A 23,465-nucleotide genomic window follows, 5' to 3' on the forward strand; every position below is an offset into this window, starting at 1 on the left:
ATGATGACACTTTCCACTCGGTGACTTTAAATGAGCTCTTCACCTCCTGAGTCCCCCAAATAGAAAAACCCAACAGGATGCTGAGGATCCTTGTCATCTCTGAAAGTAAAATGGTCCCCTGATCCCTATTAGGTTTATTTGATGGTGCTGATGAATAGGTAACAAACTAGATGCTGGGGATGGTGGTGGCGATGCTGATGCTAGTTGAGACAGTGATGATGGTAGTGACGTGGTAAAGATGAAGATGGTGATGGGAGTGTGGGTGGTGATGCTCATTGGATGGCGGTAATGATGGTGATGATCACAATGGTTGTGGTGATGGGTTGTAGGGGTGGTGATGATGATGGTGAGAGTGATATTGACGGCGATGATGCTGATAGTTGTGGTGGTGATGGTGGTGATGGTGCTCGATGGATAAGTTGACAGGCAAACAGATGTCATAGATAGGTTGATGGGACAGATACATGTAGGTATAATGAACATATACACTTTACCTACAAAGGCACCTAGTTCAAAAGCATTCTGTTAGAATTTTTGGTTTGATATTAAAACTTAACCAGATTTTTCCCTTTCTTTTGTTGAGTCCCTGAAGAGTATCTACTAGAATTCCAGAAAAGCTCTTCTTCATCAGAACATACTGGGAACTTAAAACCTGGATGTTAAAACTTTGGGGAGGTAGATTCCCTCTGGATCAATTTTCCCCACAATTCTCAGAGAAGTGGTTCCCTTATTACATCATCTTGGAGATGGTAGTTTCTTGAGCTCTTATAAAAATTGCTTCCTGGGGCCGGCGAGGTGGCGCTAGAGGTAAGGTGTCTGCCTTGCAAGCGCTAGCCAAGGAAGGACCACGGTTTGATCCCCCGGCGTCCCATATGGTCCCCCCAAGCCAGGGGCAATTTCTGAGTGCTTAGCTAGGAGTAACCCCTGAGCATTAAACGGGTGTGGCCAAAAAAAAAAAAAAAAACAAAAATTGCTTCCTGTCCATGACCACATGGAGGTTGTTGTCCCTCGCAGAAATGGTTCCCTTTTTTTGTCATATGAATGACCAAGAATAAGGCCATGCTTCTTTGGGAATTTGTCTCAGCCACATGGACCCTATTCCCCAGCCAGGTGGACACTGTCCAGGCTCTGAGTTCTAAAAGAATCCCGCAGAGAAAGTTAGGACACAAGGAGGAGAGAGAGATGAGGACTGAAGAAAAACAATTTCAATGCTCCTGGCCTTGGTAAAGTGTACAAGCCATTTCTTTTGTAGTCTTTCCTCTTCATAGCGGCCTTGACAGAGCTCAGCATAGTCCCATTGTATAGATGAAATGAGACCAAAGTCTGAGCAGCTGAAATATGGCCCTAAACCTCAGCGGGGGTTCTGGACCAGGCCCGGATCCTTTCCTTTCTCCTGTGCTGCCTTTCTCAAAGCAGCATGTAGCTCCAGGGAACTGCCTGGGCCCAGCAAGCCCTTTCAGAAAAGCCAATGGGTCACTTTGAGGAGCTTGTGATTTGGGGAATTACCAGGACACATGCACCCCCTCTGAGGGATTCAGAGACTCCAGGACTGCAGCCAAACTACCTAGTGTCAAGGTCAAGCAAGAGTCACCACATGTAAAGCAGATGCCTTCACCCTCGTCTTATGACTCTGGCCTCTGTGAACTGTTATGTCAGATGTTCTCTCCTCCTGTTGTATCTCTGCATCATGTTTCTATTTGACTATTGGTTGTTGCTCAAGTCATCAAGTTGTTCCCTGAGTTTCTGTGTGTGACAAACCTTTTTGAATCTGTATTCAACCTCACCTACCTTTGTCTCCTGCCATCTCCAATCTCTTGCTAACTTCATCTTTTAGAGGTGGCTTTTTTGGGGGGCGGGGGACATTTCTGAGTTTTGCCTTTCAATGCCAGGATGTAACTTTGGCTGATTATCACAGACTTTCATTTGCCTGGTGCTGGTCTCCATCTGTTCATTCCGAAGGACTCTCTTTTCATCTGAGTCCTGGAACTTAATATTCTTGTGGTGTCTTCTAGTGCTTAGTTGCTATCCCAGTTCTAGGTTGTCTTCAGAAATTTTCCTAGTTAATATCTCTCCTTCACTGCATGGCCCATGTCTCTATTACTTGGCGTGATTTGTCATCGTTACTGATCTATAAATATAGCCAACACAATAAAAAGGTGCTGGCTGAGAGCTTGAGCTTGCTGAGGCTTGTTTTTTTCTGAGTGGTCCCTGTAGCATAAGGCACATCTCCGGGCCTTGGAAATTAATCTCTATGCTGAGGTTTCAGTGGAAAGCCTGAAGTTCCTCTGACTTGGCAGAACCCAAGTTTTATAGCAGATCTTTCAGTGTTCCAGTTTTGCTTCCTCTGAACATCCTATAATCTCTTTAGTGTACATTTGTCCAAGAATAACCAAATATTTTGGTGAGCTAGAATTGCCCCGCTGCATATCTTCTTGCACGTATTTAGTCACCACACTCTAAGCACTAAGTTAACATAGCAAAAGTCACAGAAAACACACACACACACACACACACACACTCAAAACCTCCTAATTCATTCACTCAAAATACCAAATTTTTCTAGCATTGACAGAAGTACATAAATGCAAGACCATTGTATTTCCTATTATCTGTGTCTTCCAGACCCGCTCAGTATTTCTCTGTGAATCAACTTATCCATCTTCTTAGTAATCCTATGTGGTAGGTGATTCGTGGCTTCCCATTTTGCTGTTAGGAAAGCTGAAGCCCAAAGCATGGAGATGATGAGGTCGAAGGTCAGAGACTGACTTGGGGCTTTATCATGACCCAATTCAGACTCAGTCAGAAATGAGGCTGCCTGTGCCTCTCGTCTCCAAGATCAGTTCATGATTCCCAAATAGCTCAGCAGCTCCTGGCATGAATCTGGGACAGAGCCAGTGACGGGAGCACAGCTTGTCCTTGCTGCTCAGAGAGAAGTTTTGATGTGAGATGAACAATCCCACTTTTATGAGTCTGTGGGCTGGTACAGCACAGTCTCCCAGAAATGATGGGTTAGCCCCTAAGAGAGACACACGCTCACCATCCAAGGCCACATCAGATGAGAGAGCCATGCATGCAACTATAGCCTCCCCCCTTTCCATGTCCAGTGCCAGCAACCAAAGATACAGAGCCCTCCGAAGGGGCCATCATCTTGCTCAAAGTCTTCTTTCTTTGTCCTCATTGCTTAGTCAACAGCAGCTTTCTGTCTGTTTGGCAGTGGTGGCTCTGCTGGGGATTCTCCAAAGAGGATCAAGCGTCTAGGGCTGTGCTGGCATATCTATGCAAGAACCAGTGCACTCCCCCCCACCAGTTCCTGGTAGCCATGGAAAGTGCTGTGTCTCTTATTTGGCCAGCAGCCACCCGCAGTCCCCATTTCAGGGGGGCTCACTATTCCTCCTTACTTCCTCCATAGAATTCTTGGGACTCAACTGATCTCTGGAGAGCAAGGGGCAACTCCCAGAGAAAGATGCCTGATCTCATCCAAACTGGGTACATGGCACCCTTGGCTTCACCCCAGCCCCTCACTAGCACCACATAGCATTTGGTTTTTGATTCCTCCCACAGCTTCAAATCCAAATCCACGATGTGTTTATTACTTGGGGTATGTCCCTTGTGGCGCAGAGGAGCTGTGATAGAACTGGGGCATACTGACAGCTGGCTGAGTCCTAAAAGAAATGCCTTTATTGAGTCCAAAGAGGACTTGAAGGACTAGGGGTCTGCTTGCATTTGCAAGGCCCCAAGTCACATCACCCAAACCACATCCCTCCTCAGACACCATCATGCTTGGTCCACCCCAGATCGCTAGGAGTGGCCTCTGAGTTCTCAAAGCCTGCTTAGAAGATTCAGAAAAATGTTCTTAAAAGAGCAGCTATTATTGAACACAACTATCCTTTCTCCTGTTAACATTTGGTGGGAAAGAACATGGTGGGACATCTCCCTAATTAAAAAGTGTTAGAAGTGAATCCCACATGTAAGACATGAGTCAGTTCGGGCCGTAGAGATAGTACAGAGATAGGGCATTTGACTTGCATGCAGCTGACCTGGGATAAACCCGAGTTTGATTCATAGCATTCCATATGGTCCCCCGAGCCTGCCAGGAGCAATTTATGAGTGCAGAGCCAGGAGTAACCCCTGAACATTGCCGAGTGTGGCCCAAAAACAAACCAACCAAAAAGAAAGAAATGAATCAGAACTGGAAACATGGAAGAATCCTCAGTCTGCTGGGATGGCTGTGGGAGGAGAGCATGGAGAAGGCTGGTATGGGTATATGTGCTTGGAGGAGGTTGGTATGGCCAGCAGTAGGCAGTCACATGGTGCCTGGCACATGTGGGTCTGTGGATCTGGCTGGATCCTTTGGCCTGAATGTGGCTGGTAGAAGGCAGGGAGGAGAAGCAAGATTTTAGACTAAAGCACAAATGTCTGCAATTCTGTACAGTACATATCCTCCCCCAAGGGCACAGTCCAGGCATCAGGCCAGGTCCATATTCTCTCTACCTCTGCCCATCCTGGTCTCCCACATGATCCCATCACAGGCAGCCAGCTACATCTCCCCAAAACATCTCTTCATCTTCCTTTCCATCCTTATCTTCACCCTCCTCCTTCTCCAACTACCCTTCATGTCCACCCAGAATAGCCCAAATTCTTTAGTACCCCCCCTGTTCCTCTTCATAATGCTTGTCTACTTTGTCCCAACAAACACCCAGTGAGGACTTGTTGTAATTTTTACAATCTCATAAAAGATTGTGCTGGGAGGGGGGAGAATCTTTTTAAAGTCATTTTGTAATAGTGTGAATTACAGTTCAGCATGTGTTCACACATGAAGTATGTAAACAGGACCCAAGTCACTGAAGCTGAGAAAGCAGATGCTCCCCCTCAACCCTCCCTAGTTAGACACATGCCCTGGTTGCTATCTGTCCATACTAAGAAACCCTTTTTAGATGCAAAAGTTTCACATTCCTCAGGCAGGGACCCTGTCTCTCAATTCTAGCTCTTCCCTTCCACCTGCCACAGAGACTGATGCAGCTTCGATGTTCAAATATGTGTCTCAAATATGTGGGTGGTTAAATAGATTATGGATGAGAGTGTGGATAGGTGGATGAATGGGTGGATAATGGATGAATAGATGGATGGGTAAGTGGATGGTAGAAGAAGGATAGATAGATAAGTGAATGGTGGAGGATGGGTGGATGGATGAATAAATGGTTGGATATTGGGTGTATGAATAGAAAATGGATAAATGATTGGGTGAATGAGCGATGTTTGGTGGATATATGGATGAATGATGGAGGAATAATGGGGGAATCATGGATGGATGGGTGGTGGATGGATGGATAGTGAATGTATTGATGACAGATAATGAATATATGGATCATGAATGCTGAATGGATAATATTCATGGATGGATGGATAGATGAATGGTGAATGGGTGGATGGATAACTTGATGCATGGTAGATAGGTGGATCAATAGGTATATTGATCAGTGAATAGCTAATAAAAGGATAGGTGATTGAACATGTAGTCCTTTCTGTTTGAAAAGAATATTACTGAATTTGATAGTGTTCTTTTGAGAAGAATTTTCAGAGCTTCTGGATATCACATGACTCATACGAATAACTCAAGATCCTCACATGCCCAACAGAAACAGGTTTTTATTGTTGAAATATCATCTTACTTACTTCAAGAGAATGTACTTCTGATAAATACTTAAGTGTTTCTTTGGAAAATACATCAAATCCATAAAATTCACACGAAGAAAAACATCGTTAATGAAACGATAGGAAGTCGCAGAATTTAGACTAGCTGGCAACGGCCGAGAGGCGTCTTTATTCACTAGTCTCAGACCCCAACGCTGGCAGTGGTGTTTGATGGATCTGCAGAGCCCTCTGCTGGCAGAGACCGCAAACGACCCAACAGCACTTGCGGCAAGTTCAATTATGAATTAATTACATTTAATTGTCCATGACCTCAAACTATGTGTGGGTGATTTACATGAAGCCCTGTCATAGCTAAATGGAAATTAGAAGAACAAAGGCACCATTTTTCATTAGCAAATTGGTAAAAGTTTTTTTTTTTTTTTTTTTTTTTTTTTTACTGCTTCTGCTCTTTGAAAGGAGTGGGGTAGAACACATGGATCGCGGGTGTGTCCAGCAAAGTCCCAGAGGCAGGTTGCTGACACCTTTGTCATCCTAAAAGGTTTGGAATCACATCTGTCTCATTTACAAGAAGTGACAATTACATGCCACAGCTTGTCACCCTGGAGCCAAGAAGTCAGGGGATCTTCAGGGAATGTAAACTGGAGATAGGATGCGCCATAAGTCATGCCATAGTGGCTTTGGGGAACTCTGTCCTACTGGGAGTGGGACCCTATCATAGGGTGAGGAGCCAACTAGGGAGCACAATGGATGTGGATGAGAAAAGGGCTTGGCAGACAGACCCCTAGGCTTCAAATCTGTGTCTTGGTCTTACTTTAAAAAGCACAGCCAGAGGCCAGAGTGATAGTACAGAGGAGAGGGCATTTGCCTTGCAAGCAGTCAACCTAGGTTTGATTTCCTGCATTCCATATGGTCCTGCAAGTCAGCCAAGAGAAATTCCTGTGCACAGAATCAGAAGTAACTCCTGAGCACCATCGAGTGTGGCAACAACAACAATAACAATAAAGTGAGAGTGGAGCAAATGAGGCATCTGCCTTGCACACAGCTGGCCTCGAGTTTGATCCCAGCACTGAATTATGCTCCCCGGAGCACCTCTCCTGAGCATAGAGCCAAGAATAATTCCTGAGCACTGCCAGGTGTAGGCCCAAAACAAAAAGCACAAAGAGAAAAGCCAACACCAAGATGCTCAGTGCTCATACCTAAAATTTCCATGAAGGAAAACTGGGTTGAGACACAGAGAGAAAATGTTGGAAACCAAGAGCAGAAACAGACCAGCAGTGGCAGTGGCCCTCATTAGCCTGGAGCCTTCAGCACTGTGAAACTGGTTTCTCATGGAGTTCAGTCCTAAAGCTCACATTTGTAAGAGGGTGGAAAAGAATAAGGTTTTGCCTTTGTTTTCCTAAAGTATCATTGATCCAAACAGCTTTGAAAACTTTCTGGTACAGTGATGGGAGTTAGTCTGTGTGCATATGTGCAAGACCAAATGGGGTAAGGTGGCTGAAAGTCAAATATCACCTTTCTCCCAAAAAATATACTCCTAGGAGCTTGCTCTTCCCTCCCTCCCACCTGGCGGGTACTAAAATAACCTCCCCCAAAGAGTAGTAATGAAAAGTAAAAGATCCAAGATCAAGGCAAGCTGAAAAAACTAGAAGAGACAGATTGTGGAATATGGATTTGGGGGTTTACCAAGTATAAGATGGTGGTACAGGGAACTCAGTGGACATTCCCCCCAATCTGCTGGCCTGTTTTTAGCACTTTCCAGTTATTGCATCTGAACAGGGGCTTAGTCATTGTACCCTGAGTCCCCTAGGGTAAACAACTCATTCTGGTAAGCTGAAGGGGCCTCACCTATACCCCACTTGAGCCACTTGATGTTCACAGCTATAATCCTCTATACCCCATAAGACTTGGGATTCACTGTGCATGAGTGTGAATTCTTGGACTTTACAAGACACAGTCTCCTTTATTGTTGCCTGTTCCGGTGGGAAACACAATGGTGGGGCCATGGTCCAGTCTAGCCCACTTTGGTCTTGGAGCAAGGAAGGGAAGATTGTGCCCCCCCCACCTCTGCACTTCTTCACAAAGCACAGGTGGAAAACATGCCCCAGCATGGCTCTCATGGGAGAACTCTGACTACCAACTAGGATGGCTCAGAGCCCCCTTCCCCAGAGAGTCTCAGCCACCCAGAGCACAGCCAAAGAGATGATGGGACAAAGGGCAGGGGGCAGAGCTGTTGGTTTTGCTTGAAAACAACCTTGAATGAACCCAGTCAGATTATGTGCAGTGCTGGCTTAAACCTGCGGCTTGGTTTTAAACTTTGGTGCAGGGGTGCTACCTGGTCAGGAAGAACTGTCTAGCAGGCTCAGAGCTGGGACCGTGTCCCTCTGCACCTATGACTAAGCCATCCTGGAAGTATTCAATCATGTTATTCTTGGGGATCCAACATCCTCCTATCCAGGCAAGACCTTGCCAACTCTGCTCCATCCCGGTCCTTGCAGGTGGCCCGGGAGCTCCAGCCCTCTGTGGTGTGGATTGGGGACACGGAAAAGACCTTCTACAGGAAAGTTCCCCATGCAGAAAAAATGGTGAGTGCTTCCCCATGGGACTGAGTCCTCCTAGAAAGGAGCAACTGGAGCCTAAAAGGAGAGAGGTGGGGAGTTGTGGGGACAGAGGGGTTGCTGATGCAAAGCCAGGCTGCATGCATGAGACAGTCAGGAGAAATCTATTCAGCCGGGCTCCAGCGCTCCTGAAAGTCGGGACTAGTGTTTGCTGTTGTTGGTTCAGTGACTGGCACAAGATCTGAAATTCTTAAAAAACAAAACAAAACAAAACAAAACAAAGCAAAACAAAACCAAAAAAAAAAAACTGGGGAAGATAGGGAGACCTGTGTCTGCCCTAGGAACTTCCTCCTTTTCTCTCCTTTCTATGAGATCCTCCCCCCCCCAAATTTCCCCTCTGTCACCTTAAAAAAAGAACTCACCAGCAAATTTCCTACAAGTTTAAAAAATAAAAAAAAAAAAAACTTCCAACTACACATGCTTTTGTTATTCCACATCAATTTACACCAGAGCAAATAGTGGTTAGCGGCGAATTTCTGATTCAATTCATAAGGGTTTTAATCACTGTGGGTCCTTATGTATTATACATCATTTTTAGCAGGTAGCAGTGATTTGGAGGAAGAATGAAAACTCCATCTTTTCTCCCCCCAAATGAGCCCTGATTGCCCTGTCATTTGAGAAGCGCTGACTGGAGGCTCATTGATGACTGAACCCCTGACCTAGCTGCCACTGCCCTCTGCTGGCCAAGGCATCACAAAGGGGGTAAAGGGGTGTTCGGGCTGTGGCCGGCTCCTTATGCCCAGTGGGTGTGAACCAGAAGCAGGTTCTGAACCCAAAGGCAAGGAATCCAAAAGCTTGCCCTCTTTCCCAGTAAGACTCCCACCAGATCTGGGTCTGGATTGGAATTTCTGGGGGATCCACGCCCATCGTGTTAGTCACCCAATCAGACTGCTCTCTGACCTTGGTTTCTAAGGTTCTGGCAAAGAAGGTTCCAGAAGGGTCTCAGGTTCGAAGGAAAAAAAAAAAAAACCTGCATGCTCACCCAGGAGCCTCTCAAGCTATATGGAGTCATCAGTGAAGTGCATCTGCCCGTCTGCACCCCAAGTCTCAAAGGCAGAGGACACACTGACTGAGGCAGAGCTGGGTGGGCTATGGTGATGTAGGAACAAACAAGCTACATGAGTGAGCAGGAACCATCAATGTGGGGTGGAGTCCCCCTCCCCAAGGACATGGCACCACCTTCTGTCTCCCAATTGGCTCCACCACACCATGAATACAGGCAAGCTGACGACTGGTTCCCCAAGAATCAACACACCACCTGATCCAGTCAGAAACAACAGGACTGACAGCTAACGTGGTAGGGCTAAAATCTGGATACAACTTCCTCCATGGCCCCCTCTGACCTCAAAGTAATGCCCTTACCAGGAAGCCCTCAACATGGGACACCACATTCTGAAGGAGAGCCCTAGACACTGCTGTAACGCAGAGAAGGGGATGGGGGCTCAAAAAGCTGCATCACAGAGAAAGGTTGCACCCCAGCCACCAGCACACCTGCTATGGAGCCCAAAAGGCAAGAAGCAAGAGCAGATGGAGAGAAAGCAGAACCAAGATTCACCCCTGGCACCCTGATTATAGCACACCTATAGGCTGCCTTAAACACTGTCTGAGGGCATCCAGGGAGTCCTGGGAACAAGATCCACCCTGTCCTTGAGGTGCTTCTTACAGGCATTGGGTCCTGTGAGAGGACAGGCAGGAGGTTCCCAGTCAGAGTAGAGCTGGAGGGAGTGCCATGGGGCCCGAGGCCCCTACATCTAGAGGATCCTCACCCATATGCCAGGGGTCTATCAGAGTACAGGAGGGGAGCATCTTCTCTAGGTTTTTGTAGAAGAAACCAGAGGCCCCCAGGAAAGCTCTGTGGAGGTGGGGTAGAATCTGGGACTCTACCCCATCTGGAGTCGGCACTACCCCAGACTTCCCTTCCTCCCTCCTAGTCCCAGGGGAGTAGAACCACCTAACCAGCTCAGACATGAGTGTGCATCCAAGAAAGCAGAGACAGTGGTGTGCAAGGGAGGGTGGGCAGACATCACTCTGGGTCCTTGCCCAGCCCAGAGTCCCCATGAGGGCCCACTGACCCTTCTGGAGAGCTCCAACCCCTGGGGGCTCCAGACACCCAGATGTAGAACATATTGAAGTGGAGGTGGGAGGGGGCAATTAGAGACCAAAGATGGTGAGGGGCAGCCTGGCACCAGAGGAAGCAGCAGTTGGTGGGGGGTGCCCACAGCAAAGTAATGGGGTTGTAGAGAGAGAGAGTATCCTCTGAGTGAGAGGTGCACGATCAGCGGGACCCAAGATTGGGACCTTGCTTTCCTTCACACTCCCCTCCCAGGTTCTCCCTCCCCTCCGGAGCAGGGCGCCTGGGCCAAGGACGAGCGAGCGTGTGTTGTCCAAACAGACTAATTAGGTGTCTCTGCATCTGGGGACACTCAGGAGCAATAGCATCTATTACCATGGCAACCAGGCTGTTAGGAACAGTCAACACACCACCAGCGAGAGCCCAGTCTCCAAGGCCAGATGCATCTTCCTTCAGTCTTAGAATGGCTCCACAGACACCCAGGCTGTCCTGGTCATCCTCTCCCTGCTCTTTCTCTCTCAAGTTGTCTCCGGGATCAACCTCAGAGACAAGAACAGTGGGTAGGGCACTTGTCTTGCATGTAGCTGACCCAGGTTCGATCCCCAACAGCATAGATGGTCCTCTGAGCCCCTTCAGGAGTGATCCCTGAATGCAGAGCCAGGAGTAAGCTCTGAACACCTCCAGGTGTGGCTCAAAATCCAAAAAGAAATGCCTCCCCAAAATAAGAGGAATAAATAAGAAGTATCTTTGCGCCTTCTTCAATGCACCTTGTCTACCTTGTTGCCACACCCACCATGTTGTTCCACTCACTTTGTTGCCACGCCCAGCTCATTGGCCCACTCACCTTGTAGCCACGCCCACCTTACTGTTTCACCCACCGCGTTGTTCACCTGCTTCAGGGCCATGCACACCTTCTTGTCCCTCCCATCCTCTTACTACTCGCACATGCCTTTGCTCTTGCCCCACCCATCTTATTCCCGCACCCCAAATGCTTTTCTCTACCTGTGCTCCTGGGGCATCCACTTGAGATGAGGCCTCCTCAGCCCTGCTGGCAATGTATTCCTTGTCCTTTCCTAATCACCCACCCCTACCCACACTATTCTTCTCTGCCCCAAACCTTTACTTGTGTTAGAGCAGTCCTGGCCTTGATTTTCCCTGAAGCATTTGGGGTTTAGAAAACGAGCCTTGGCAAGTGCTTTGTCATCAGGCACCTTCTGTTGTGTGATCCCTGCAGCACCCCTTGGATGCCAGGCTGCAGGATTACTCAGGGCCTCACTGTTTTTTCACCACCTCTAGGCTATAGAGAGCCAAGTCCCAGTGGACCCAACTCTGACCCGTTTGCAGCATCTTCCTCTGCCTGTTGGCAGCTGCCTTCGGGCTTTCCTTTCCACATGCTTTTAGGGGCCTGGAAAAGATCAGAATCAAAGTCAGGGTCCCCATGCCAGGCCAGCTCAGAGTGGGGGGCCGGGGTGAGGGGATTTCTGCATGGCAGGGTTAAACTTTCAGAATCAACTCCTGCCCCAATTCCTTTGGAGTAAGCTTAGCACCTTATTGAGGCAGCACACACCAGCCTGTGCATCGCTCGTCAAACTGCTTCCCCAGTCCTGCTCTGTGCTTTCTGGGTTGTGCTCCACTGAGGGAGATGCTGGAGGCAGCCAAGGCTGCAGGATTTTTTTGTATTAAATTTCCCTGTTCTTGGGGCCGGCGAGGTGGCACTAGAGGTAAGATGTATGCCTTACAAGCGCTAGCCAAGGAAAGGACCACGGTTCGATCCCCCGGCGTCCCATATGGTTCCCCCAAGCCAGGGGTAATTTCTGAGCGTGTAGCCAGGAGTAACCCCTGAGCATCTAACGGGTGTGGCCCAAAAAACCAAAAAAAAAAATTTCCCTATTCTTTCTCCATCAAGAGTTAAGTTCCCTTCCCTCGGGGTGGGAGACACCTACCCTAAATAAATCAAAAGAAAAAATTTTTGGTTTGGTTTTTACATAAAATTTTTTGAATCACCATGAGATTGAGATTCACAGTTACAAAGTTGTTCATGATTGGGGCCGGAGTGATAGCAAGGCAAGGAAGGCATTTGCTTTGCACATGACTGCTTGGGTTCAATCCCTAGTATCCCATAAGGTCTCCTGAATCTTCCAGGAGTAATTTCTGAGCACAGAGTCAGGAGTAACCCCTGAGTGCCACCAGGTGTGGCCCCCAAACAAAACAAAACAAAAAACCAAAAAAACACAAAACGGTCATAATTGAGTTTCAGTCATGCAATGTCCAAACCCATCCCTTCATCTTTGCCTATTCCCTGTCCCCAAAGTCCCCATTTTGCTCCCTGCTCTCCTTGCTTGCCTCTCTACAACAGACTCCCTTCTCTGTGTCTCTGTCTGTCTCAGTCTCTGTCTTTTCCTCTCTCTGTGTCTTTGTCTCTGTCTCTCCCTCTCTCTGTGTCTGTCTTTGTCTCCATCTCTCCCACACTTCCCCCACCTCTCTCCCATTCCCCCAAAAAAGTTTATATGTATCTGCCTAAATAGAGTTTCTTCCTAGGCTCATCAAACCAAAAATTGATACTGGGATATCCAACCTCAGTAAAATAAACCACATCCCCATCAAGCCACATCCCATATCAGCATCAAACCACATCCCACATAAGCATCAAACCACATCTCCCATCAGCATTAAACTATATCCCACAAGAGCAACAAACCATATCCATCATAATTTGAGCACTCAACAGAACCGGACTCGCCTCCACAAGGAAGAAAGTGAGAACCTCGAAATTCCTTGCCTGGGAAGGGCACAGGCAAACCCCCCACAACCAGTATCCCTATTCTGGTAGCTATTTGCATGACCTTCCTGTATTGTGCCCATGACATGACATGGACTATCATACCCATCCAGTCAGGGAAGAGGACCAAGATGACCATCGTCCCCTTACTGGTTGTCAAAAGCAAAACAAAGTTTGCCAAAATCCAAGATGAATTCTTTGCAGAAATGGATCTTTAGATCCTAAAGATCACATGGAAATTCAAAAATCCAAAATAATAAAGTCAGAACCAATTTCTAAAAGAGTGGGCAAAGGGGCGGAACTGACAGTTCAGTGAGGAAGGCACTTTCCTTGCATGCTTTGACCAGAGATCAATCCTGGCACCTATATGGTTCCCCACGCCCTGCCAGAAGTGAGCCCTGAGGACTGCCAAATATGGCCCCAAAACAGTAATGAATGACCAGAGGACTCAGCACTTCCTAGTTTTGAAAAACCTGACAAAGTTACTGCCATCAGAGTGCAGTACTGGCCTAAAGGGAGATTCAGATTGATGGGGGAAGAAGTATAGCTCAGCAATGGCACATGAGTCTGCCTTGCCTATATGTGAGGCCCTGCCTTGCATGTATGAGAGTCCTGCCTTTCCTGCCCAGACCATGTGAGGCTCCTATTTCAATCTCTAGCACCTACAAGAAAAAAAAAATTAAACTCAATGGAATAGAATTGAGGGTCCAGAAATAGTTCAGCCTAGTGATTTTTCATAAAGGTGCCAATGAAGAAATAAACAACAAGATAACTGCTAGCAAAAGAATGAAACTGGAGGTCTAACTCACACTGGCCAGCCCATGCCCACCAGCAGTGGCACCCCGACTTCCTAATCTTGTTACCAAGGACCTGGAGTGTTCAGTTGACTCCTTCCTTTTCTCCTTGCCAAAGCTGAACCCAGGGAAGGACCAGGAATTAGCAGCCTCAAACTAAGAAGCAGCAACAGCCCCCAGACAAGCCATAGTCTGGGAGCATATGGTTCACATGAGCCCACATGTCTAGACCCACTTCCTGAGAGTTCTTTATTCCTCCTGTATACTTGCACACATCTCTCCCACTCTGTCCCTCAGATTGACCCAAAGCGCCTAAAAAAGCAGCTTCCGAAGTTCCTGAAACTCCTGAAGCCGGATGACAGAATACTCATCGTGGGGACCACACGGCGTCCCTTCGATGCAGAGCTCCAGTCTTTCTGCAGAGTTTACGAAAAAATAATATTGGTCCCCAGGCCTGACTACGCTTCCAGATACGGTAAGTACCTCCATGTCAGTGCAGATCAGCTAGCAGGTGGAGGACTGGCTTGCAGCTTTGTGACCCTCCCAGAGACAGCCATCAGAAGTGAGGTCACAGTGCCTGCAGGTGGAGATTGTGCCACAACTGTCCTGCTGACCCTAGGGGTCATGCTGATGACCATAGTGGGATAACTTTTCCTGATGGAGAGTTGGGGATGCTCATCCTTACCCAAGTCATAGATTACTTTGTGCTCGCAAAGCACCATCCCCTTTGGGGAGGAGGGTAACACACAGTGGTGCTCAGGGCTTACTTCTAGCTCTGCACTCAAGAATCACTCCTGGCAGTACTCGGGGACCATGTGGGATGCATGGGATTGAACCTGGGTCAGCCACATGCAAAGCAAATGCCCTCCCTGCTGTCCTATCACTCTGGCCCCACATTGTGGGGGTAATTCTGGGGCTCACTGGATGGCTAGTTTCCCAGGGATTGACAGCTGCCACCTAGAGCTTGCTTTCAGATACTTGCAGTTCATAGTATTCACTTTATTCATGTTCATGCCATCCCTGGAATGGACAGGTTAGCAGCAAGGGTTAGCACAAGAAACCAGACGGAGTCATGGGAGAAAATGCATTTCGGGCAGGGATTGTTGGGCAGCTTCCTGGATCTTATTGAGCCAACCAAGCTTCTAGCTATCTGCTGCTTTCTTTCCCTGCCACTTTTATTAGCCAGGGCTTAACATAAATCACCTGAGGGTCAGTGTTGACATAATGCTAATTAACTCAGAAAAAGTGAAAGTAAAAAGTGATTTTACAGGTGTATGACAATACCACTCCATCCCCTTTGAACTGGTCACAGACTGTCTGGCCCATAGTGCACCGTTCCCTTTGACTGGGTTGAAAACATTTGCTCAGGTTCAAACCATTCACACTGCAACCTATGGATAAAACACAAACTCCTCACCAAGCACCGACATTTTCTGTTCCAGAGCAAACATTCAAATCCTATTTCCTTTGAAGATGTTTCTGGTTTTGTTTCTGAGCCACACTTGGTGGTGCTCTGGGAATACTACTGGACCAGTGCTCAAAGCACTCCCTATGGTGCTGAAGGGACAATGTGGTTGCCAGGGTTTGAACACAGATCTGCATGTCGAACCTGAGCTCCATCCTGCAAAGCCATCTCTCTAGTCCCAAAAGGTTTCTTGTTGTTATGTGCTTTTTTGTTTTTGTTTTTGTTTTTAAGAGGGTGCCAGATGGGGCTGGAGAGATAGCATGGAGGTAAGGCATTTGCCTTGCATGTAGAAGGACGGTGGTTCGAATCCTAGCATCCCATATGGTCCCCCGAGCCTGCTGGGAATGATTTCTGAGCATAGAGCCAGGAGTAACCCTGAGCACTGCCGGGTGTGACCCTCCTCCCCCCCCAAAAAAAAAAAAGAGGGTGCCAGATACTCAGTCTGGAGGTACTCAGCCCCTAACCTTGGCTCTGTACTCAGGAATCATTCCTGACGGTGCTCAGGGGGTTATGTGTGGTGTCAGAACTTGAACTCAGCAGCATGCAAGACAAGCGCCTTCCCCCACTGTACTCTCTCTCTCCATCTCCTGAAAAGTATTTTTGAGGAAACCCTTCATGAAAAGTGGCCCTGGGACCCATGCTCAGCCTGGCTCCACCCTGAGTCTGTGACAACCTGGACACTCAGTGCCCATCAGAGGGAAGTGAGGCAGAGCTCAGGTGACAGGGCCAGCTCCTGGGAGATCAAGGAGTAGGAGACAGCAGGCAGCAGTGGGCAGTGTTGTGTGGTGAGTGCTTATGGCAGACACACTGGTTTCTGGGCCACCTCCAGAAATTATAGCCCTGGGTTCCCTCATTCAGTTCTGAGACTCCCTCCATGCTGCTGGAAACATGCCTCCCAAGGTCACTCAGTGTCAAGATGAGGTGTTCACTGAGGCTATAGGCATCCCAGATGGGGCAGGCACCCCATCCCATGGAGCACTTGATATAGCAGGAGCCACTGTGGCCAGCTTGAGTGTGGAGCCCTCAGGAGCTGGCACTGATCTTCTCTAGGATTCTGTCCAGAGTCAAGCATTCTAGTGAAGGAAGTCACTGCCTGAGCCATGCAGGGGCAGACCAAAGTGAAAAGAGGTCAACATGTTCCAGTCCCTGAGGTTACTGTCTCTCCTACCACATGCTACAATCCCAAGCTGGTCACAGGGCAATCCCAGATTTCAGAGCAGCCACCATAGACATTTGGAGCCTGTGAGTGAGGCTCGAGGGTGGTGGTGTAGCACTGGGGTGTTGGGTGGCACTGGAGACCTGCCCTGTGGTCATGATGGTGGTGTAGTTGGTGACAATACCACATGGCAGTACAGGCTAGTAGCTGACAGCATGTCAGTCACACTTGGGTTCTCCATCACATCAGTCCCTCAACCAGTACAAAAGAGCTGCAGAATACTTTCTGCTTACTCTGACACTCCCAGCTTGGGCTTTTTGTTTGTTTGTTTGTTTGTTTTGGGACCACACCTGGTGATGCTTCAGGGATTACTCCTGGCTATGCGCTCAGAAATTGCTCATGGCTTGGGAAACCATAAAGAACACCAGGGGATTGAACCGCAGTCTGTCCTAGGTTAGTGCGTGCAAGGCAAATGCCCTATCGATGCACCATGGCTCCAGCCCCAGCTCTGGCATTTTCTTTTTTTGGGGGGGAGCCACACCCGGCGGTGCTCAGGGGTTACTCCTGGCTGTCTGCTCAGAAATCGCTCCTGGCAGGCACGGGGGACCATATGGGACACCGGGATTCGAACCAACCACCTTAGGTCCTGGATCGGCTGCTTGCAAGGCAAACGCCGCTGTGCTATTTCTCCGGGCCCAGCTCTGACATTTTCTATATAAATACTCTTACCATTCACCATGTGCGCTCTACTCCCAGCTGTGGGTATCATTGCTCTCAACTCTTTCTTGGCTAATTGTGCACCTTTGACTCATAGATTTTTGTTGTGTGCCAAGTACAAGAAGACTTAAGTCTTGCCCATTGGTTTCCCAGCACTCCCTCAGACTCTGGAAATCCTGCCAGTGTCAAAGGAAAAGTGGGTGTCTCTCGTGGAAGATTGTGGGGACCAGTTCACAAAGAGTAAATAGGTCTTCTACCCTCTTTCCTTTGGTTGGAATGACTCTCTCGGTCCCACCCAGAGTCTAGGACTGAGGAGGAAGGCCACCACGGAAAGCAGAGAGCCATGTGGAGGGTGACATGACCTCAGCCTAGACCACCTGTGGATTCTCCTGACTTCATGAGTGCTCTGTCCCTCAGCCCCACAGGCTCTGTTCTGACTTTCTGGCTCTTCTTTGTATACATTTTAAAGCTCCCTATGGAGTAAGGCAGGTTATTAACAACTCTAAAGGATTTCAGCATTATCTTAACTGCAGATTAAATAGTTCCTTTTATTTCACCATGAACCCTTTAAAAATAAAGGGAGCAATAGTACAGTGGAGAGGGTGTTGGCCTTTCACAAGACTAAACTGGTTCCATCCCTGGAACCCCATATGGTCCCCTGAGTATTGCCAGGCATAATTCCTGAGCACAGAACCAGGAATAACCCTGAGCACCATTGAATATGACCCCAAAATAATTAAAATTAAACACTCTTGGATCTTGGATGATAGTGCAGCAGATTGGATATTTGCCTTGCATATAGCTGACCTGGGTTTGATCCCCAGCATCCCATATGGCCCATGAGCACTACCAAGAGAGATCTTTGGGCACATAACTAAGAGTGGAAGCAAAGCACAGACAAGTGTGGTCTGGAAAGCAAATAAATTAATTTAATCTCTCAGATTTGGGGTGGTTGAGACTCAAAGGCTTCCATCCCCAGCTTCAGATATAGCTCCCCTCCCCCCCAAAAAAAATAAATGAACATGCTTTTGGGGAATGATGAAGGTGATTGGCTGAGAGTCTGCCCACACAGATGTCTTGCCTGGGTGAGGGCTGCAGAAGTGTCCCTTACTAGTGCCCACAGCTCTGCCCACCAAGCACCTCTTTTCCTGGTGAGTGGTTTGGGTTTCTGGATTTGTTTTTGGAGGATTCTGTGTTCAGTTGGTTTCAATTTGAGGGTGCATGCTCAATAGTACTCTACTTATGGGACTACTTCTGGCTCTATGCTTGGACCAAGATTACCCCTTGAGGCTCAGGGACCAAACATGGGTTTCCTCCATGCAGAGCACATGCTCAGGGCACTGAGCTGTAAACTAAGTCTCCTGTGGATGGTTTATGTGTGAGTTAGTGGAGTATGATCACAGAGGGGTCCCAATGTTCTTGCGGGCACCAAAAGCACTGCTTCACCTTCTCCTGGTACCTGCTTCTCCTGGAAGTTCTCATTGCCACCAGGTCTGGGACATCTTTCTTCTCTGTGGGCCAGCCCAGAACACCAAGCTGAAAACTCATCATAGGGGCCTGCATCAGCTAGCCAAACATCTATCCATCCAATTGCCATATGTACATTTATCTATCCCTCTATCTGCCCATCCATCCATCATTCATCCCTCTATTCATTCCTTATCTATCCATCAACCCATCCATCATCTATCACTATCCATCTGTCCATCCATTCATCTGTCCCTCTATATATCCACCCATCCATCTATCCCTCTATCATTCAACCATCTATCCATCTATCCCTCTGTCTATCATTCAACCATCCATCTGTCTATCTCTCTGTTCATCCACCCATCTGTCTACCTGTCCATACATTTGTCCCCAGGCAGTGGGGCCTGACATGACTGAAGCATTCCTGGGGCCATATCTCACCATCCTGGAGTTGGGACGAGGTCTGAGAAGCAAAGTCTGGCCCCACCTTGAAACCAGTTCTTAGCTTGACCAAATATCATTCAATATCTACCCCTGTCCTCAGAGCAAACCATTTCCCTTAAACTATCTTCCGAGACACCCCATGGGCAAGCTTGATTAATGCCTTGTCATGTGTCCCCACTGCCCCGGCCTTCCTCCTGCCCACATTCCAATGCTGCCACCTCCCCCTGCCTCTCCCTCTGGGCTCTGGCTCACTAATAGCCCAATCCATCACTGGCCCAGCCCAATCCGCGCCTTGGCCGCCTCCTCCAATTTTTTGGAACATTCTAGGTTTCAGAGGCCAGAAGCCCACCCAAATGCTTCAGTAAAATCCCAAATTAAAGTGATCTGTAGGGTTCTCAGTCAACCCACACTTGTCCCTCACAGCTCACCACACCCAATTGCTGTGAACCCTTTTATCTTGGTGGATCATCCCTGCCCCCACCAAGAAGCATGTTTCCTCCTCAGCGGACAGAGTCCTGCCTCATAGCTGAACTTGTTTGGGTATCACAGCTAACCTTCCAGGTTCCCTCATGAAGGTGAGTGGGACTCCAGGTGCTGTCCTCAACTCTGTCAATAGCGGTCAGAGAAAGACACAGATCCTTCAGCTGCTGTCATCTCTCCTTTCACAGTATGTTTTTGAAAGTCTGTGGTTTATGTCCTGCTGACTTTTATCACTGATGTTTTACTGGGTGTTTACTGGTCATAAAAAAAAAATATCACAGCCACAATCACTACTACAGAGAAGTAAATGCCACCCGCAGTGCCCTTGAAGCCCTTGGCATGTACTGTTCATCTCTGTGGCACCATTTCTGAGTTGGCACTGGTGAACCCAAGAGGGGCCCACATGCAAGTTAAGCCTCCAGGAAGAATCAGGGTAGGATCAAAGGATTCACTGTAGCTCAAGGCAAAACTGGGGACTGATCCCAGAGCACATGCCTCTCCCTGCAATGCACCTCGCCCCAGACCCCTCTCTGCAGCCCTCAGCACCCCACAAAAGTGTCTCTAGAAGGGGAGGTAGTTGGTCACTGAGGGGTGATGAGCATCCTTATGGCCACCACACTGATCCTCTTCTGTCCCCTCCTTACAGTAGACAGTGCTATCTGGCTGACATTCAGGGGGAAACTCCAGGATGGCTTCCAAGTCTATTTGCTCCTGCCCCTGATTTCGGGCATGTCTTGGTGACCCCATGGTGCCCACATGACCCCTACTCTGTAGGGGCCTGAGAGGCATCTTGGCTATTGTCTGCCCAGATGTGTTGGCAGCTCTAGGGAACTTGCTGTGTCTCAGGCATGAAACGCAGACTTTTCTGCAATATGGAACCCAAATTCCCATAACAGCAGACATGAGCCTGAGCACTAACACTGAAAGCCCCATTTTGGCTCATCCAAAAGAATATTCTATGCAACACCTCAATATCCTGTAGTGTCAACCCAGTAGGTTCACAGGATATCTGGTGGGAAAGTTTCATAGAAATATACCTGCCTTCGTGAGCCCAAATATTAACACAGAGGCTCAACTTGCATCAACCCCAGCCCAGTAAATCCTTAAACACTGATTTACTGGGTCAATAACACCAGTAACACCGGGGACAGTTACAACAACTATTTCAAATTAACCTATTTGATCTAAGTCTTGATCATTCCAATCGCCTTTGTTTTGTCACAAACAATAAGAAGTAAATTTATTTGTGCCTGCAAGGGGGTAAGCCTAGGATGGCAGGTGGGAGAGTGGGGACCCTGATAAAGGGAAGGTTGGACTGGTGGTGGAATTGGTGTTGGAACAGTGAATGCCTGAAACAACAGTATTATGAACAACTTGGTAAATCACAGTGTTATAGAACTTAGAAAAATAAAATAAAATGAGGAATGAGTATTCTAAGGTGCCCACGTCCTGTGGGAATTTCTGGTGGAAATTTCCAATCTAGCAAGATTCAAAGCCTCTTGAGATGTGCCACATGGAAACTGCAGCCCAGGGCATCACCAAGTCAGGAGCACAGATATGTGGTACTTTTGGCTCCGTCGATGCGAGGGAAGCAGGTGGGTGAGCTACTCCGCACCTCTGAACAGTAACCATACAGACCTCTCCCAAGCTTTACTGGGTGGTAAGATATGGCCATAACTCCAAACCCCCCTATCACTGTCTCCTCTGTCTCCCTGCCATGCTGCGGCACAGTGCTGTGGAAGGAGATCATCCAGCGCCATGGTGGCATCCTCACCCAGGCCTTGAACATCAGCTGTCTCGCCAAGGTCACCGACGGTTTCACGCAGGGACACATAGTCCAGGTGGTCAAGGCTGCACTCACAGAACGCAGGACCCGCCAGCAGGAGCGCAAGCCCCTCACGGCCAGCGAGTTCATCACGGCTATGACCAGCATGGAGCCCGTGTACCAGGAGGAAGAGGAAAGCTTTAAGGTAAGCCAACGGTCCTCAGCAGCAAACCCGGACTGTCTCCCACTGGTCTCCGTACATAACTGATACACACATACCCGTACATAACCTGCCTTAGATGCTCAGAACAGGCTGGTTTGGGGTTACTAAGTTGTTGAACATTCAAGGAGAGATTAAGTATCTGTCACGTTTTAAAGGACTACGTAGCAAGCTTCTGTGTAGAATTAAAACATAAAGTATAAAGTCCAGGTGTTGAGTGAGGCTGCCCTGGGTCTGAAGAAGGGTAATCGTCTGAATGGGTCTGAAGAAGGGTAATCGTGGAGAAATAATTCACAAGCAGTCCTTTAAACTTTCATCGGAGTCAGCTTGCTTTTATTCCTCACAGCTTTTTCTCTGCCATGAGTCTTTCTTCCTGTCCTTTTGCTGCTTCTCTCTATGCTGCTTATCCCATGTCTTGTTCTGCTCTCTCTTTCCCTCTCTCTCTCTCCCTCCCTCCTCTGCTTCTCTAGCCAGCACTTTTTCTTCATTATTTAAAACAGCCCACCCATTCCAGGTGTGTGTGGGTCTGATCATCCAGATGAGAATAACATCTCAAACGAAGGGGTTAGGGAAACAGGAAGCTGGGGCAAGGTTACACTTCAGGGTCCATTGGATTCACAGACATACATGCATACACTGTATTGCATTGTATGTATATGTATATATATGTATATATGCCTACATTTGCAAGTATGTACAAGAATGTGTGTATACTCCAGCATGCACGCATTTAGACATGCAGGCATATACATGGTTGTACATGTGGAGCATGCATACATATGCACTCTGGCATGCAGACCCCTGTGCACACAAACACAGACATATATATACTCATGCTGGCATGCACACATAGGCACCATTTTCTTGGTTCTCACTGGCTTTTATTTCGTCATTTACCCAATGGAACAGACTTTGTTTGGATAGAGCCATTGGGTAGATGGCATATATCAAGGCTCTGCAGGGTTGGCTTCTATCCCACCAGGACCCACAGTGCATGTAGGGCACCTGCATTAGAAACCAAGGGAGAACTTAGCTCAATTTAGTTTTCTGATTTTTAAATACATTTGAGATGTGCGCAACAGTTTTTTTTTTTGTTATTGTTGTTTTTGGGGGTTTTTTGGGGGTTTTTTTTTTGTTTGTTTGTTTTTGTTTTTCTGTGCCCAGCAGGGAAATCAAGGGCCCATTATTTCTGTCCAGTACAAAACTCCTACCTCTTGGTCCTTCCTGCACCTTACTTAAGTCAGTTTCTCCACCCAAGCCCCTGCTCTGGGGTCTCTACAGAGAGGCACTTCATTTTTTTTTTGGAGGTGCCACACATGGCAGTGCTTGAGTTATTCTTGGCTCCGTGTTCAGAAGTTACTCCTGGAAGGCTTGGGGACCATCTGGGATGTCAGGGATTGAATTCGGGTTGGTCACATGTAAGGTAAATACTGTGTCACTACTCCATACCTAAGAGACACTTACTGATATCTTATGTGCTGGGCACTCTGTCAATGGGATCTCTCAGTCACTTCCCCTAGTTTAAAATCATAGAGATTAGTTACAAGCTCTTGTGGCCAACAGAACTAGGTGCCCCTCAAAAACTTGTTTTCCCCATACAGTCTGAGAGCCTGAAAACACTTTTCGTGACACAGCAACCCATCTGAAGTTTGCAGACCTTACAATATAGTACCCAGGCTTATCCCAGGGAATACAACAGAATCTACCAAGTGGAGGGAGGATTCAGGAGAGAGAACAGGAGCAAGAACAGCAGCAGAGTCCACCATTACTCCATGAATTCAGAAAGAGGAACGTGGGCCAGGTAGGGTGAGGCCCAGGACCAGCAAGCTGCCTGGAA

The 23,465-nt window shown here is 47.8% G+C and overlaps 1 protein-coding gene across 1 annotated transcript in view; it reads left to right on the forward strand.

Moving 5' to 3' along the window:
• Positions 1 to 23,465, forward strand: part of IQCA1 (IQ motif containing with AAA domain 1) — a gene marked incomplete at its 5' end in the record, with an annotated part of 105,394 nt that overhangs the window by 81,370 nt on the left and 559 nt on the right. Inside the window, 3 exons of the mRNA XM_049773654.1 lie at positions 8,148 to 8,234; positions 14,209 to 14,386; positions 21,375 to 21,613. Of these exons, the coding sequence (XP_049629611.1) occupies positions 8,148 to 8,234; positions 14,209 to 14,386; positions 21,375 to 21,613 (504 nt within the window). The remainder of the gene's footprint in view (positions 1 to 8,147; positions 8,235 to 14,208; positions 14,387 to 21,374; positions 21,614 to 23,465) is intronic.

This window comes from Suncus etruscus, chromosome 5 (assembly GCF_024139225.1).
Source record: "Suncus etruscus isolate mSunEtr1 chromosome 5, mSunEtr1.pri.cur, whole genome shotgun sequence".
NCBI lineage: Eukaryota > Metazoa > Chordata > Mammalia > Eulipotyphla > Soricidae > Suncus > Suncus etruscus.